The 15,058-nt window shown below is 39.9% G+C and overlaps 1 protein-coding gene across 1 annotated transcript in view; it reads right to left on the bottom strand.

The window, feature by feature from the left end:
* LOC143297434 (transient receptor potential cation channel subfamily M member 1-like) overlaps positions 1–15,058 on the bottom strand; it is an 89,942-nt gene that overhangs the window by 67,692 nt on the left and 7,192 nt on the right. The window contains exon 2 of the mRNA XM_076609790.1: positions 161–280. Within this exon, the coding sequence (XP_076465905.1) occupies positions 161–280 (120 nt within the window). The remainder of the gene's footprint in view (positions 1–160; positions 281–15,058) is intronic.

Genomic DNA, 15,058 nt, shown 5'->3' with positions numbered 1-15,058 from the left:
CTTTGAAGTCAGATAACCAGCATGACCAATATATAGTGATAAACTGATATGACTTTTTCATACAACCCCCCTTCCACACCCCAACAGCCTCCACCCACACTTTCCCAACCAGCACCCCTCCTTAAAAAGAACAACAAACAAACAAGTACACACTACTAACCAGCTGCCTGGACAGTGAGATAGGTTCAGAGAGGGATGAAGCCTGGGAACGACGTCGGGACTCATCCTTAAGGGTTGATGTTCGGGAAGAAGCCATGCCACCCCCTGCAGAACACCATAGCTGCAACACACAACACACATTCACAGGTCATGGTGGTTGTGTTCATTTTTCTTATGAATTATACAGGTAACCAACTAAAGGTATACATGTAGTTCAACTAAATATATCCAATATTTATGGATGAACTTATAATACATGAGCGCACATGAATGATCAAATGTGCACTGGTAGATCTAGACAAAAGTGAATATCAGAGTTGCAGTCCACAACAGCAGAAAGAATCTGAAAAAAACATCGGCAGAATCAAAAATTATTGCTGGTTGGATATGTTTACAAAAGGACATAAACTAAAATGTTGTGTCACTCTGTGCGTGTGTGGCTGTCCGTCTGTGTGTGTGTATGTCTGTCTGTCTGCACACATATGCTCACAGTTTTATCCAAGACTCGTGGCCTTAGAATACACCCACATTCCATTTATTGTTAACTGGAAGAATTTCCCAGCCAAGAAAAGACAAGGTGCCATTTATATATCTAGCAAAAATAGTGACAGGAATAAGTTAAACTGATTTGAATTTGGCTGATAAACTGCAGAATGGTCAGCAATAGTTAAAAGATATGTATACTCTCCAAGAATGGAAGTAAAAAGTATTTTTAAAAAGCACATCCGTTCTATTCAACAGAATGTTTGAAACAAATAACAGAAAAATCAACTTTGATGTTTAAAAGCCAGGAATGACCTGTAAGGTCACTGATGACCTTTAAGCATGTGAGGAAAGGTGCTTTATATATATAAACACGTATTATAATCATGTTAAAGATTGGGGAAACTAAAACATGACTGTCTAAACTAAGATTTTAATCCAGTAGCCATACATGAAGTATTTCTTCTTCAGCATTTATGGGCTGTAACTCTCAAGTTCATTTATACTTTTGACTATGCATTGTCTTTTACATACATGTTTTTAAATGTGATAATCTTACCTTGCCATTCAGGCAGCTATACTCAGTCTTGGAGATGTATGGAACACACTTTGTACTGCTAAGCGTAATAAAGTAATTACAGTCAACTAAGTTAGTTGTGAAAAAAAAAATATATATAAAATAACACATGTACTTGAATACTGTTCTTGAACACCAAACCTCCCCAAACAATGCAGAGATATGTGCATTCATATCAGCACAATAAGTGGGAGAAAAACTTCATAAAAGTTCCTGTGATGGAGTGTGCAATGTTATTTCCTTGTGTTCATTCAGATATGCTTGTATTTTTAAGACATTCTGTCACTTGTTAAGCTTGCTCAGGAACGGTGTATAAATAACTCAACAAGAACGAAATCTATTCACCGAGGAGTGCCTTGCAAAATCACAACATGCTGCACAATTGGTACACTGCTCAGAAGACAGAATTAAATATTGCACACAGCCATTGGGGAATTTGAAAGGATAGTCCCCTGGACTCAAAAGGTGAAAAGTCCAATGGGGGTGGGATTGTGGGGGAGAATTTAGGGAGGCTCTGTGTGTAATATAAATCACACACAACATTTGCAAGCATTTATCATGACACTCAATAAACTTGTCAGATGAAAAGGAAATTAATCACAGAACAGTTCCTCACACAAGAAGTCTTGGATATGAAGATTCTGAAAAGAGTAAGTGGAGTGCTCTCCCTCACACAAACACACACTCACTCAAGCCAAAATCACACCACAGTGTGAAGAGTATGCATGATACATGCACAGGTGGTCTCTGAGTGCATGACAGAAATACCAGGGCTAGAGAATTACAGATAACCTTACCTGTGCACATGTTTCTATTACTTTATAGCTCTGTGTTGCCTGATTCTATCACGCCTGCACCACAAACCAATATTCTTCCCATACTGTCTCAAGATAGGAGGACCAGTTCTCAATGTTACTGGCTTCAGACTGCAGTAACAAAATGCACAATGTTTGCTTCTGGAATGAACAAATTCATTATATGAAATGAAGTTTTTATGTTCCTTGACCAGCCTGATCTTTTATGTCTTTTTTACATAAAAAAAAAATAAAAAAGAAGCAAAAACAGACTTTAAAAGACTTTGAATATACCTAATGTATGGATTGACTGTGCTTTAATTCAGCTCCATATAACACCACTTAATATTAGCCCTTGAACCCCTCAACAGTGACCACCCACCCTAGTCCCACACCCTCCTCCCCCCAAAAATCCACCCCCTTAGGTGGGAAATACCCACCGTGCATCAGGACACACCCTAATCCACATAATATACAGTTCAATGGTTCTTCACAAAGACTCCAGTAGATTTTGACACAGTATTACCAGACCTCTGTGCATGCTTTTAATGTACGTGAGATATGCAACGCTCTGTGTGTGTGTGTGTGTGTGTGTGTGTGTTACAATTCTTGTGTTTATATCAAGTATGCCTGCAAATATGTGATCACATCCAAACATAATCCTGGATGTGTGTGTGAGTATGAATCATGCGTGTGTGTGTGTGTGTGTGTGTGTGTGTGTGTGTGTGTGCGCGCGCGCGCATATTTGTATGTGCACATACACATGCAATGGTAGGGGAGTGCTTTGTGAATGCATGGATGCATTATTTAATAAACACCATGACACAAACATAATCTAAAATGATTTTGAAAAAAAAAAATCAATAAACTTAAGTGCACATGCACATGAAAACAGTATGTGAGTGTTTGGACAAGTGCATTATTAATTAAACAACACACGTGAAACGGGGCCTTTGCGGAAAATGATCAGGAAGAAGCGTGATGTGTGTGACAGAAACAGAAAGGCAGGGAGCGGGCCGCAGACAGAGATGGAGAATGTGTGCAGTGTGAGGATGATATATTGCTGCAGGGAGTCTGTCACCTTCACACTGCACTGTGCCGTCAATGACCTTGCAGACTTGGCTAGGACACACACACACACACACACACACACACACAGCAGTCCTAGCTTTGCGAGCCACCAGCCTAGTTCAGGCTTTCAAGCTGTAGGCCATTTGGGATTCATATTTTTCTTTATGACATTCTCATTGTTTCTTTTCCAGCAGAACTGACTTCTTGGTGAGGAGAGAAGGAAATGAGTTCTTACTGGCCCTTGTAGTGATGAATTGTGTCTGAAGTTGTCTCTAGTCAAGGTGTGCATTTGTGGGTGTGGGAGAGTCAGTGGTGGTGATGTGTGCACACACATATTTGTGCACATCTCTATGTCTCTGTGTGTGTGTGTGTGTGTGTGTGTGTTTGTGTGTGTGTGAGTGGCTCCATGTGTCTGTGCATGGACAAGCAAACAGGCAAATATGCACACACATCTATAAAAAATAAGGAGAGGTAAGAATAACCCAAATCTATAACCCCCAGTCTCTGATAACAAGTTTTTAAGTTTCTAACAGGCTTTTAAGTTTCTCTTGGTTATTTCCATTCCAAATATGCCATTTATAAACAAAGTATCAATATAAAAGTTCCATAACGTTTTTATTTAACCTTTCGCTATAACAAATTTTATCATGTCAGTCACACAGTGTGTCCAGAAGATACCAAAACATGCAAATATTGTCATGCAAGTACTTGTGCACACGCACACACACACACATACATACACACACACACTCACAAACATGTACACACACACAAACATGTATTACAAACATTGAGACAGTAACATGGAGACAATAGGAAGTGAGAAAGGGACAGCTCCATAAACAGACTTCAGTGCACTCACTCCACACAAATCAATACCACTTGCCTTTTTGCACACACACCCCCTAAACATGACACTGAGAAAGAAAAACATAAAAAGAACAGCAAAGAGGAAGAGTGCGGAAGGCAGGCAGATCAACAAACATCAAGACAGACAACAGACTGAGAACTGGAAACATGATGTTGGACTTTCAGTCTGAGGGTCCTGGGTTCGAATCTCGGTAATAGCACCTGGTGGGTAAAGGGTGGAGGTTTTTCCGATCTTGTGTGTATATGCAAGCAGAAGACCAAATACACATGTTGAAGATCCTGTAATCCATGTCAGCGTTCAGAGGGTTATGGAAACAAGAACTTACCCAGAAGGCAAACCCCTGAAAACGGAGTATGGCTGCCTACATGGTGGATAAAAATGGTCATACACTTTTGTAAAAGCCCACTCGTGTACATATGAGTGAACATGGAGTTGCAGCCCATGAACGAAGAAGAAGAAGAAGAAGATTGGAAACATAAACTCAACCAAACTTTAAATCAAGTCACAATATGTTTTCATTTCTAGCAGCATCACTTTCACTGTTATTTTCAAGGCGGCCTCTGAAAGTATGTTGATGCAAGCTACACCCCATACCTGCTTAACAAAAACAAAACAAAAATTAGTAAGTAGGAGCAGATGCCCGACCACAGCATTAACCCCAACGGTCCATACACCCTACCAGTATGAGTGCTCACTAGTAGTGGGCAGTGAGGTCACAGTGTTGACCTTCCCTCTTCCCCACCACTCCTCACCACTGACATTATTGGGGGTCAACAACAGTGTACAGAAAGATCCATTCGAATCTTCCCATCCTCCCTGCTCCATTTCCCTTCCCACACCCTCCATGCAAGATGACAGACACAACAGCTGAATGTTATAACTAAAATTATAAGTATTGGGCTTTCATTTCAACCTGGGGGTCCCGAGTTCTATCCCAGTATTGGCGCCTGGTTTCCATACTCCCAGAACAACATATGCTTAGACCTGCTCGTGCCTTAATCCCCAATGTGTGTAAAAACATGCAAAAGATCAAATACATGTATTTTGAAAAGATCTTGTAATCCATGTTCAGTGAGTTAAGGAAACCCAAACATAGTATGAACACCCCAGAAAATGGAGTTTGGCTGCCTATATGCACTGTAGCTGCAGATATCAGACATATATAACTATAAGCAAGCATGTGAGTTGCAGCCCACAAATGCAGAAAGAATCCTTTGCAAGTGCATTACGCCTGACCCCTCATGCTTAAACCAGTTTACTTCAAAGTTTCACTAACTGGCACAGTTTACAACTTTATGTTAATTAACCAGTTCTCTCCCATACCCCCCTCAACCCCCCATGTTCCTCCCTAAATCAAACTTCTGTTTTTAACTCCAATTGGTTACCTCTATGCACTAGATACAGACCTCTTTCTGTGACAGGGACACACACACACACACACACACACACAGACAGACAATAAAAAGAGCAGCAGAGAGAGACAGAGGCAAATAGGGTGTCTGTGCAAATCCAAGTATTGCACCAGCATGTCTTTTGTCTCATTTCATATGGCTGAAACCACATAAATCAACAACTGACCCACTTTTGTTCATGACACACTCCCCCCCCCACCCCCAATCCTACATCACCCACCCTTCACACACACACACATTCATGCATACAGTGCAGAAAACTATCTACATATGTCAAGATACAGGTCAGCAACCTCAAAACTTTTGAGCTTTAAACTCTTGGAGACACCACCTAGAGTCATTAAGCTCTTCTTCTCTCAGATCAGCGCAAAAACATTAATCAAAAAAAGAACTGACAGCTGACTATCCTCCATGACTTCGGCCTGTAAAAAAAAAAAATGCAAGAGTGAAGAGCTAGCAAGTCTTTTTTTTTTCCCAGTGTTCCCAGGTTATCCTGATTATCAGACGTGCATCACTGTTACGGTAATTCCTTTATTTAGAAACATCCCTCCCTCAACCTCACAACCACATTAAAAAAAGTCCTAAAGCCTAGTATACACAGTGATCAATGTGTCAAATCATGAGCTTAACAAATAAATGTAGACATGGAACCACATTCAGTAATGTACATGGCGAAACCTACACTCTCTATATCACTGGTGGTGGTCTCCATTCTGGAGGGGATGCTTTCTTTAGTCTGGCTCTGTGACCTAGTGATTTTTGTTGTCAAATACTGAATAGGGGGCTTGCCGCTTAGTTGGCAGTATCCTCTTGTGTTAACTCTGAACTGACACAACTCAACACCACTGAAGTGACACAACAGCAGTAAAGGGTCTCCTCTAGTAAGGTTCCCTGTGGACTGCCAACATACCAATCTAGATCTCGCTGTGTACAGGGGATTCAGAATGAGCAGTGTGGGAGTAATGCCACTGAGATGGTGCAGATGATGAGGAAAGAAAAAAAAAAAAGGAATAAAACCCCCTCAAAAAACCCCTCTCCTAATCAATGACTGATTGAGGATGCATGAAAAAGGACAAATCTACATCTTGCATCTTTTCATCCCATCAATCTCCATCAAATTCACACTTCGTCTGTCCCCAACAGAGGAGCTTTAGCAACCCTGTTTCTTGCCCTTTCTCTGTATAATTATAGCAAGAGAGCAATACCCCATGTCTGCATCACCAGGCATAAATTTGCATTTATATTCCTGTACCTGTGCGAGTGTGTGTGTGTGTCTGTGAATGTATGTATTGTGCGCATGTGTGTGTGTACATGGTTCATGTATGTAGATATGTATACACGCATATACAAATGTGTATGTATGTGCAGGACCATCCTTGTGTGTGTGTGTGTGTGTGTGTGTGTGTGTGTGTGTGTGTGTGTGTGAGTGCGTGAGTGAGTGAGTGAGTGAGAGACAGACAGATTTCCGCAGGTTTATTCTATTCAACACGCCCATGGAAACGGGTAAGATGATGACTCAGCTGCCAGTCTCAAAGCTGCCATCTGATTGAATAGGCATCAGGGTAGACAATGCCAGCTGAATTATGCATTTTACAAACTAGATCTCCATCTATCATCTCGTCGTGATATCGTCACAACGGAAATTGGAAGATTCTTTTAGGAGACTCAGACTGTCTAGATCTATCACGATTTGTGTTATGTTCTGAATGTAGACTCTATAGTTGGGACAAACACTGCTACAGTCCAAAAGAATGCCTAAAAAAACTGGGATACCTCTGGCTCCGACCGGATCGAAGTTCCATCACTTCGCTTCGTTGTGTTCGTAACGTGTATGGCTCTTCCCCAGGGGCGAACCTTCGGGCGTGAACAGCACATCGCCAGACTTCATCTTGTCACGTCTGCTTCGAACTATTTTTAATCACAGAGCGGGAGTGACTTCCCCTGCGGCATCGGGTCATTAATTTGTGTCGCCAGTTGGAGGAGAAGATAGAGGGAGAAATTCGTGTCCGGGTTTAATTTTCTTCCAGTTGTGGTTTGAACTAGATCTTGAATGCGGATTTCGATTTTAATCTGGGTGTGGGTAAGCTTCTTAGATTCCCCACCCATTTCGCCTCCACGCAAGGGACGTAACCCCCCCCCCCCTTCTCCCATCTGTTTTCAGCTCACCAGAATTGTGGTCCAGGGAATGCTGGGCTTCAAAGCGAAGAAGAAAAAACGAAAAGAAAAGAAAAGAAAAAAATGCGTAAGCAAAAGAAATGAATGAATAAATACGTGTATAAATAAATGAATAAAATTCATGAATGCATAAACCCCAAACTACATTTTCTTGTGCTGGTGACACACTGAATGCACACTGGCACATGACTGGAGCTCTTTCAAACCATGTTCAAATGTGGCGAGAGAGAGAGAGAGAGATTCCTATCAAACAATATAAAATATGGCTGTTTTGAATCGTGATGAATTACACAACCGTTTTCAGAAAAGCCATAGGCATTAAAACACGCTTTTTGTTGGAGAGCGAACATTCGAGAATGAAGAAAACGCCATACTTACCGATAACACGCAAACGTTCGAAACTTCCGCCTCTTGATGTTAGCGATTCAGCAAAGCAAAGAATCAAACACGCCAACCAAAATCAAACTTGTGCTGCGGTCCCAGTTTGAAAGAGGGAAGTCTTACTGACATCGCTTACGCAACACTAGCTTATATCCCCACTTGGATCTATTAAGAGTGTGTGTGTGCGTATGTGTTGGTGCCGCGAGCGTGTGTGTGTGTGTGTGTGTGTGTGTGAAATACGCCAAACGTCGAATCAGAGTATCGTGGGCTGGAAGAGATGGCCAACGAGTCAATGTTGAAATCAAGGGTGTAAACTATTTTCGTGAACAACAATGTCCGACAGTTTGTGGCACACAATACCTCTTCAAGTTCTTGCCTTCAATGTACAGTGGTCGAAAGTCTTCCAATGCACTGAACGATCAGGGCCTGACGGCTGATGCTCGATTTGAACAACTTCGACCATGGCGATGGCGAATATTCCAATTATTGCCAGAAAACCAGCCGACCAGAAAAGCCATATCGGGACCAGAATGAGAGAACAGCAATTACGTAGTGTCACCATCCAATCTGATTGACGACGGTCAGAATCAATAGATCACAACGGCGACTCAGCTTGGCCAGTTTAAAAGCCTAAGAGCAAAACGCGCGCGTGTGTATGTGCGAGGGGAGGGGGGGAGGGAGGAAGACGGAGACAGAGACAGACACACAGAGAGACAGAGACAGAAAGAAAAAGGAGAAAGAGGAATGGCATTTTCATGATGTTATTTATTCTGGTAGTCAAATCACCTGGGGACACGGATGTTGTCTCTAAACCCGAATGCAGCTGAATATTTGAATGGAAACGCATTCAAATTCTGTGGTCTACATATCGTATATACCTATAAAAAATGTATTAAAAAAATATATATATATATATGAAACCTCCGAAATACGAATCCAACTGGGGATTATGGCATGTCTTTCTGAGTGTTCTGTGAAAGAGGCGAGTTTCAAAAGTGGGCATTACGCGAGCAGTTTTTAATTTGGATGGTTATTATGGGAGCGAGTTTTCAGTTTAACGTTCAATGCATGAATAAAAACAAGCACTCTTAAAACTCTCTCTCTCTCCCCATGTGTGTGTGTGTGTGTGTGTGTTTCCGTCCGCGTGTCTGTCAGCCTGATGAAGCCCTTCCAAAATCTCTCAAGTCGTTATAGTAACCACAAAGTGACGCCCAAGTATCGGTACCAACGACAAGAGTCAAAAGACAAAAACAAAAGTAATAACCCCTTGTCCCCGACAAAGGTGTTGAATTTCTGGTGTGTTATCAACGTTAGAATGATGGCTAACAGATGAGGTGTTTGACACCCTGCATATTACAATCATTCCCTTGACCACAAATTCTGGTGAGCTGAAAGATAGTACCTTGTACAGCGTGATCTGGGAACATGATGAACGCCAGACATCGTGCAGAGCGAGGATATATGACAAGCTTTGCCGTGTGGTCTTCTTTTGCCCCTTAATTCAAATTATGTCATCACTGACAATTAACTGGTGTGTTGACGACTCCCCACAACCAAACTACAGCCCACCAACTCCTTGGACTTGTAACGGTTCCCATGGAAACGCGTGATAACAGTAAGAATCTTGGGTGCGGTCTCTAGGTGATTCGGACATTTATGTGTCTCCGTGTGCTCGGCAAATTATATATCTACGATACTTTGGTCCGTTATTTCATATCCGAGTTATTTGATCTCCCAGTCGTTGTCATGTGATTAGCAGGAAATTTTCGGGTTATTAAATATATTTACAGAAACCATCCATGTAAGCTATAACTCCCATTTTTTCGTTCCAGTGCAACTCCTCACCTCCACAACCCTCCCCAACGACTGAAATGTCTTTATCTTTTACTTTTTATGACGATTCTTTTTTCAGATCTCAACCCCTCCCTCCCCGTTTCCTAATCCCTTCACAGCTAATGCGGTCATGTTTTCTTTGTTTTTTGTTGTTGTTTTTTCAAGCTGTGGATTCCCCTATGTATCGATGTGGCTTCCGGTGATAAATGTACGTCATCCCACAACAAAGACAGCACAAAACCCACAAAATGTCGGCTAAACCTCGTCATTGCTTAAAAATGTACTGCTGTCCAGAATGTGAAGGTACGCTTGATTATACCAATTCTCTGATTTGCCTTTTTTTATTATGCGTGTGATATGCTTGTCAAAGAGTAGGTTTTTATTTTTTTTAAACAAAAAAAACCTAAATCATTTTCTTCTTCACATTTTTCAATATTAAACTCTTTATCACCAATTTTCATTAAGTAGTCATGTTCAGGGTTTTTGCTACCAATATGGAGCACTTTTCATTTTGTAGCATTAAAGTATAGGTTCCATGTGTCTGTCCATTCCACAAGTGAATCTATGTCGCTTTGCAATATTTGGTATTCTATTGTGTGCTATTTACTGTTTATGGAAGATCATTTATAAATACAGTAAAAAGAATAGGTCCCAGTATACTGCCTTAGGGGATTCCACTCAGGACATCTGCACCACTTCACTGAGATCTACCAACCTTTACTTTCTGTGATCTGTTACTGAGAAATTATTCTATCCAGTGAAGTATTTTACCTGTGATTCCATAAGATTCTAATTTTATCAATAACCTTCTATGTGGCACTGAATCAAAAACTTTTTTTTTAAATCATGGTACAATACATCAATGTTATCACCATTATCAAGTAACCTTGTGAAATCTTCCATTACTTCAAGTAACTGAGTTACGTATGATCTGCTCTTTCGAAAACCATGCTGACATTTAGCATATAAATTATTTGTCGTCATATGTTCAACAATAGCGTCCCTTACAAATGTCTCAAGAATTTTGCAGGTAACACAAGGCCCTTCAGACAACAATTTCATTGAATGCTTATGTGATGCATTCCTGATACAACTAAACCAGGTCAAAAACCCATTATTGTGGATCTGGTAATAGTAAATGAAAAAAATTTAGTATCAGATATCAACCACCTAGATCCCCTGGGAAAAAGTGACCATGATATGTTGGTTTTTCAGTTCCACATTTCATTGGTGAATGAAAAAGCAGAAAAAAAGTATAAATTTGACTTTTAAAAACTATAATGGAATGAGAGAAATGATAAATAAAGTGGACTGGGCATCAATGGATTGGGATAGAAAAGACGTGAACCAGTGTTGGGATGACTTAAAGACTATACTTCACAACAAAACTATGAATATATATATATATATATATATATATATATATATATATATACCAAAAGTGTCAAATAGACCGGAGAAAAAATCAAACCCTCATGGATGAACAATAAAATAATGAGAATCATCAGAAAGAAATATAAATTGTATAAGCGTTTCTTAAGAACTAAGTCAGGTCACTACTATCTAAGCTGCATCAAAGTAAGGAATAAATGCTGCAAAATCATTATATATATATATATATATAAATTTTTTTAAAGCTATAAAAGAGTATGAAAGAAATTTAGCCAAAAAATGTAAGAAAAGTCCTAAAATATTTTGGAAATATGTGCAAGAAAAAACGAACTTAGTACTGTAATAGGGGTACTGAAAAAAGAAGATGGAAGCTTTGCAGAAAATGATCTAGAAAAAGTAGAAACACTTAATAAATTCTTTGCAAGTGTGTATACTAACGAGACCTTGACAAATTTACCCGACCTTGGAGAAAGCTCTAGGTCAGGGTTTATATTTGTGACTTAAGAGTCAGTCCACTGGCAGTAGAAAAGAAGTTGCATGTCTTAGACCCCTACAAAGAACAAGGACCAGACAAAATACCCTCAAGAATATCAAAGGAATTGAGCAGAGAGTTAGTTCTTCCTTTGAGTATAATTTATAATAAATCACTTGAATCTGCTTGCCTACCGAAAGATTGGAAAATGGCTGAGGTAACAGCTATATATAAAAAAGGGTCAAAACATGAACCAGGAAACTACAGACCAGTGAGCTTGACTTGTATTGTGTGTAAGATCTTGGAGTCCTTTATCAGGGATGCTACTGTATCACACATGACAACAAACAATCTGTATGCAAACTGTCAACATGGTTTAAGACGGAGAAGATCGTGTACAACACAGCTCCTAGAAATGATTGAAGATCTCACAAAAATGATAGATATGGGTAAGCCTGTAGACATAATTTATTTAGATTTTAGAAAAGCATTTGACTGTACCACATCAAAGACTTTTATTAAAATTAGCTTCATATATTATTACTGGAAGCAAACTGAACTGGACAAAAAACTTCTTGTCAGAAAGAACACAGGTAGTTAGAATTGGAGAAAAAATGTCAACAAAATGAAAATGTTGTTAATGGTATACACAAGGTAGCATACTTGGCCCAGTGCTTTTTACAATATACATAAATGACCTTCCTGAAAGTATAGAAAGCAAATGCAAAACATATGCAGATGATACTAAACTTTACTGCAATGCACAAAATAATACTACACTACAAAAGGACTTATATAAGTTACAGGACTGGACTGATAGATGGAATCTATATTTTAACGTATCAAAGTGTAAAGTTATGCACATGGGAAGAAAAAATCCAGAAAACAAATACCATATGATAATAGAAGACACCACACAGGACATTGAAAAATGTCAAAGTGAGAAAGACCTTGGCAAAATTTTTGATAATAAACTATCATTTGACATACATATACAGAATATAATAAATAAAGCCAACCAGATGATAGGAATAATTAAGAAAACATTTACCTATTTAGATAAAGATATATTTCTTAAACTGTATAAAGCATTGGTCAGATCACAAGTGGAATATGGTAATATTGTGTGGCACCCATACCTCAAGAGACAATCTATAGCTATAGAAAGGGTACAAAGAAGAGCAACTGAGTTATTAAATGAATGCAAATCTATGAGCTAACAACAGAGACTTATATACTTAAATCTGCATTCGTTAAAGGGTAGAAGGCAAAGAGGGGATTTAATAGAAACATACAAAATGTTAAATTGTTATGATGAAGTCAATGTGAATAATATTTTTAGAATGTCAGATTATGAGAGTACAAGAAATTCAATGATGAAAATGTGTAAAGAGCACTGTAATACTAACCTAATGAAAAATTCATTGGCTAATAGAACTGCACAAATATGGAATGCACTACCTATCGAAACTAAACTTGCACAAAATACTAATGTGTTAAAAAATCTCCTTGACATGAACATCAATTTAAAAGAAAAATTTATTGACTTTGACGAGTGATTTACAGTATGTGTAAAAGAAAACATATACGTATCTCACTAATAAAAGGAGACCGATATTGAAGGGGGCATGACAATAAAGGCCGTGAGGCCTAGGCAGTCAAATGCCAGTCCCTATACTACTACTACTACTACTACTACGACTACATGAATGGCAGATAACCAGTGAGCCTAAATTACCCCGAGTTTCCACCAAGGCAGATAATTCAATTATCTACAATTAATCCATATAATCAAGTATCACTATTTTCTAATGATATGAAGCAAATTTTGAACCAAAGCAAATATTAAAGATAAAAATGTTATCAACAAGATTGCTATTAACTAGTGGACATGGAAACCAGTCAGAACATAAATTAAAATCAACAACAACAACAGTTTCTTACATTTGGGGGGCGTTGTGTCACATATCACATTTCAGAGGGCATTGAAAACAGCAAAACAAGACGTTTACAACACAATCAAACTTCGATCTGTCATACACACAAAACTTAACCGCACTTCGTCAACTCCTGAACGCAACTTCCACGAACCATTAACGGCAACGAGTTGTCAAAGAACTGGCTGCGAATTCGTCATCAAATGTGAAATAAATATTGCTCTTCAACTCCACAAAATAAAATAAAAGAAAAATACAAGATAGTAATAATAATAATAATAATATAATGCAGACATACATGTCGATTCGTCGACACCTTTTCGCGGACACACTTCTTGTGACGATGACGCAGTTCCCAAATGCCCCTGCGACTCATCACCGGTCTTTCGCGCATGACTCTACCGCCCACTGAACTGTGACAACTCTCTGGTTTGTGTCCAAAGCTAGGGAACATCTAGATTCCAGTTTCTTTGTCCTTCAGGGCCTCATGGTAAGAAATACAGCCTCTTCAGCACCTTCTTCGCTACAGTCCTCAGCCCGTATCCAGGAAGTCACAAGAGTCTCTTACCTTCCGCACACACTTTTTGCTCATCTCATCAGCCTTTCTCCTTCCAAGTCAGCAGAGACCGAACGGGGAATTTCAGCCGCTGTCTCTTTTTTCTTCTTTCCCCCTTGGCCCTAGGCACTGAAATGTTTTCCCCTCCCCGTCCACTTCTTCAGCTGGTTTTCTCTGCTAAGTTCGCGTTCGTCTTGACATTTTTTTTTCTCTGGAAACCGCCTTCCACTTTTCACAAGTCTTCACTGGCATGGTAACGCAGTCACGCTCGCTGTGTGACGTCACAAGAGGTAAACGGATCAATTCTTAGAACTCCTCCATGTAGTTGACTCTCGGGTGAGAGAGGTGCCAAAGCGCAATCCCGCACCTCCTTTTTATTATTTAATTATTTTAAAAATTAATTTATTTTTTACAACTCCCCTCCTGTTCACACTTGACGTGCCCTCACCTACAGCTGTATGGGGGCAGTCGAAATCTGCCGGGACTGAGCAGTGGTCCTCGAGGTTGACCGGTCTTTCTTTCCCTTTTTCTGGAACCCAAAGCTTCATCTCTTAATCTTCATTCACTCACCAACTCTCTCTCTCTCCCTCTTATAAAAGTGCCCTTCGAGCGGCCCTCCGCTGCATCATGTGGGGGCAATCCAAATCTGCACGGACTGGCCAGTAGTCCTCGGGAGTTGACCAGTCTCTCTTTTCTCTTTATTTGGAACCCAAGGTTTCAGCTCTTTATCTTCTTTCATTCACAGACTCTCTCACCCTCACTCTATCCCGCCCTCCCTCTCTCTCTCCCTGTTTTCGTGACATGCTGAGCACGGTGTCAAGCGACAGTCGTACAACCAAATTCCACTTTTCGCCATCCGTGGCTTGTAGTTGTTGCCCCTGGAACAGCCCACAGCTGCTGGGTTCACGGAATGTCTATCACACACTTGCCTGCTCTTGTCCCCGG

This window comes from Babylonia areolata, chromosome 22 (assembly GCF_041734735.1).
Source record: "Babylonia areolata isolate BAREFJ2019XMU chromosome 22, ASM4173473v1, whole genome shotgun sequence".
NCBI classification, from domain to species: domain Eukaryota; kingdom Metazoa; phylum Mollusca; class Gastropoda; order Neogastropoda; family Buccinidae; genus Babylonia; species Babylonia areolata.
The sequence above is the reverse complement of the archived record's forward strand: the minus strand, read 5'-3'. Positions and strand labels throughout refer to the sequence as shown.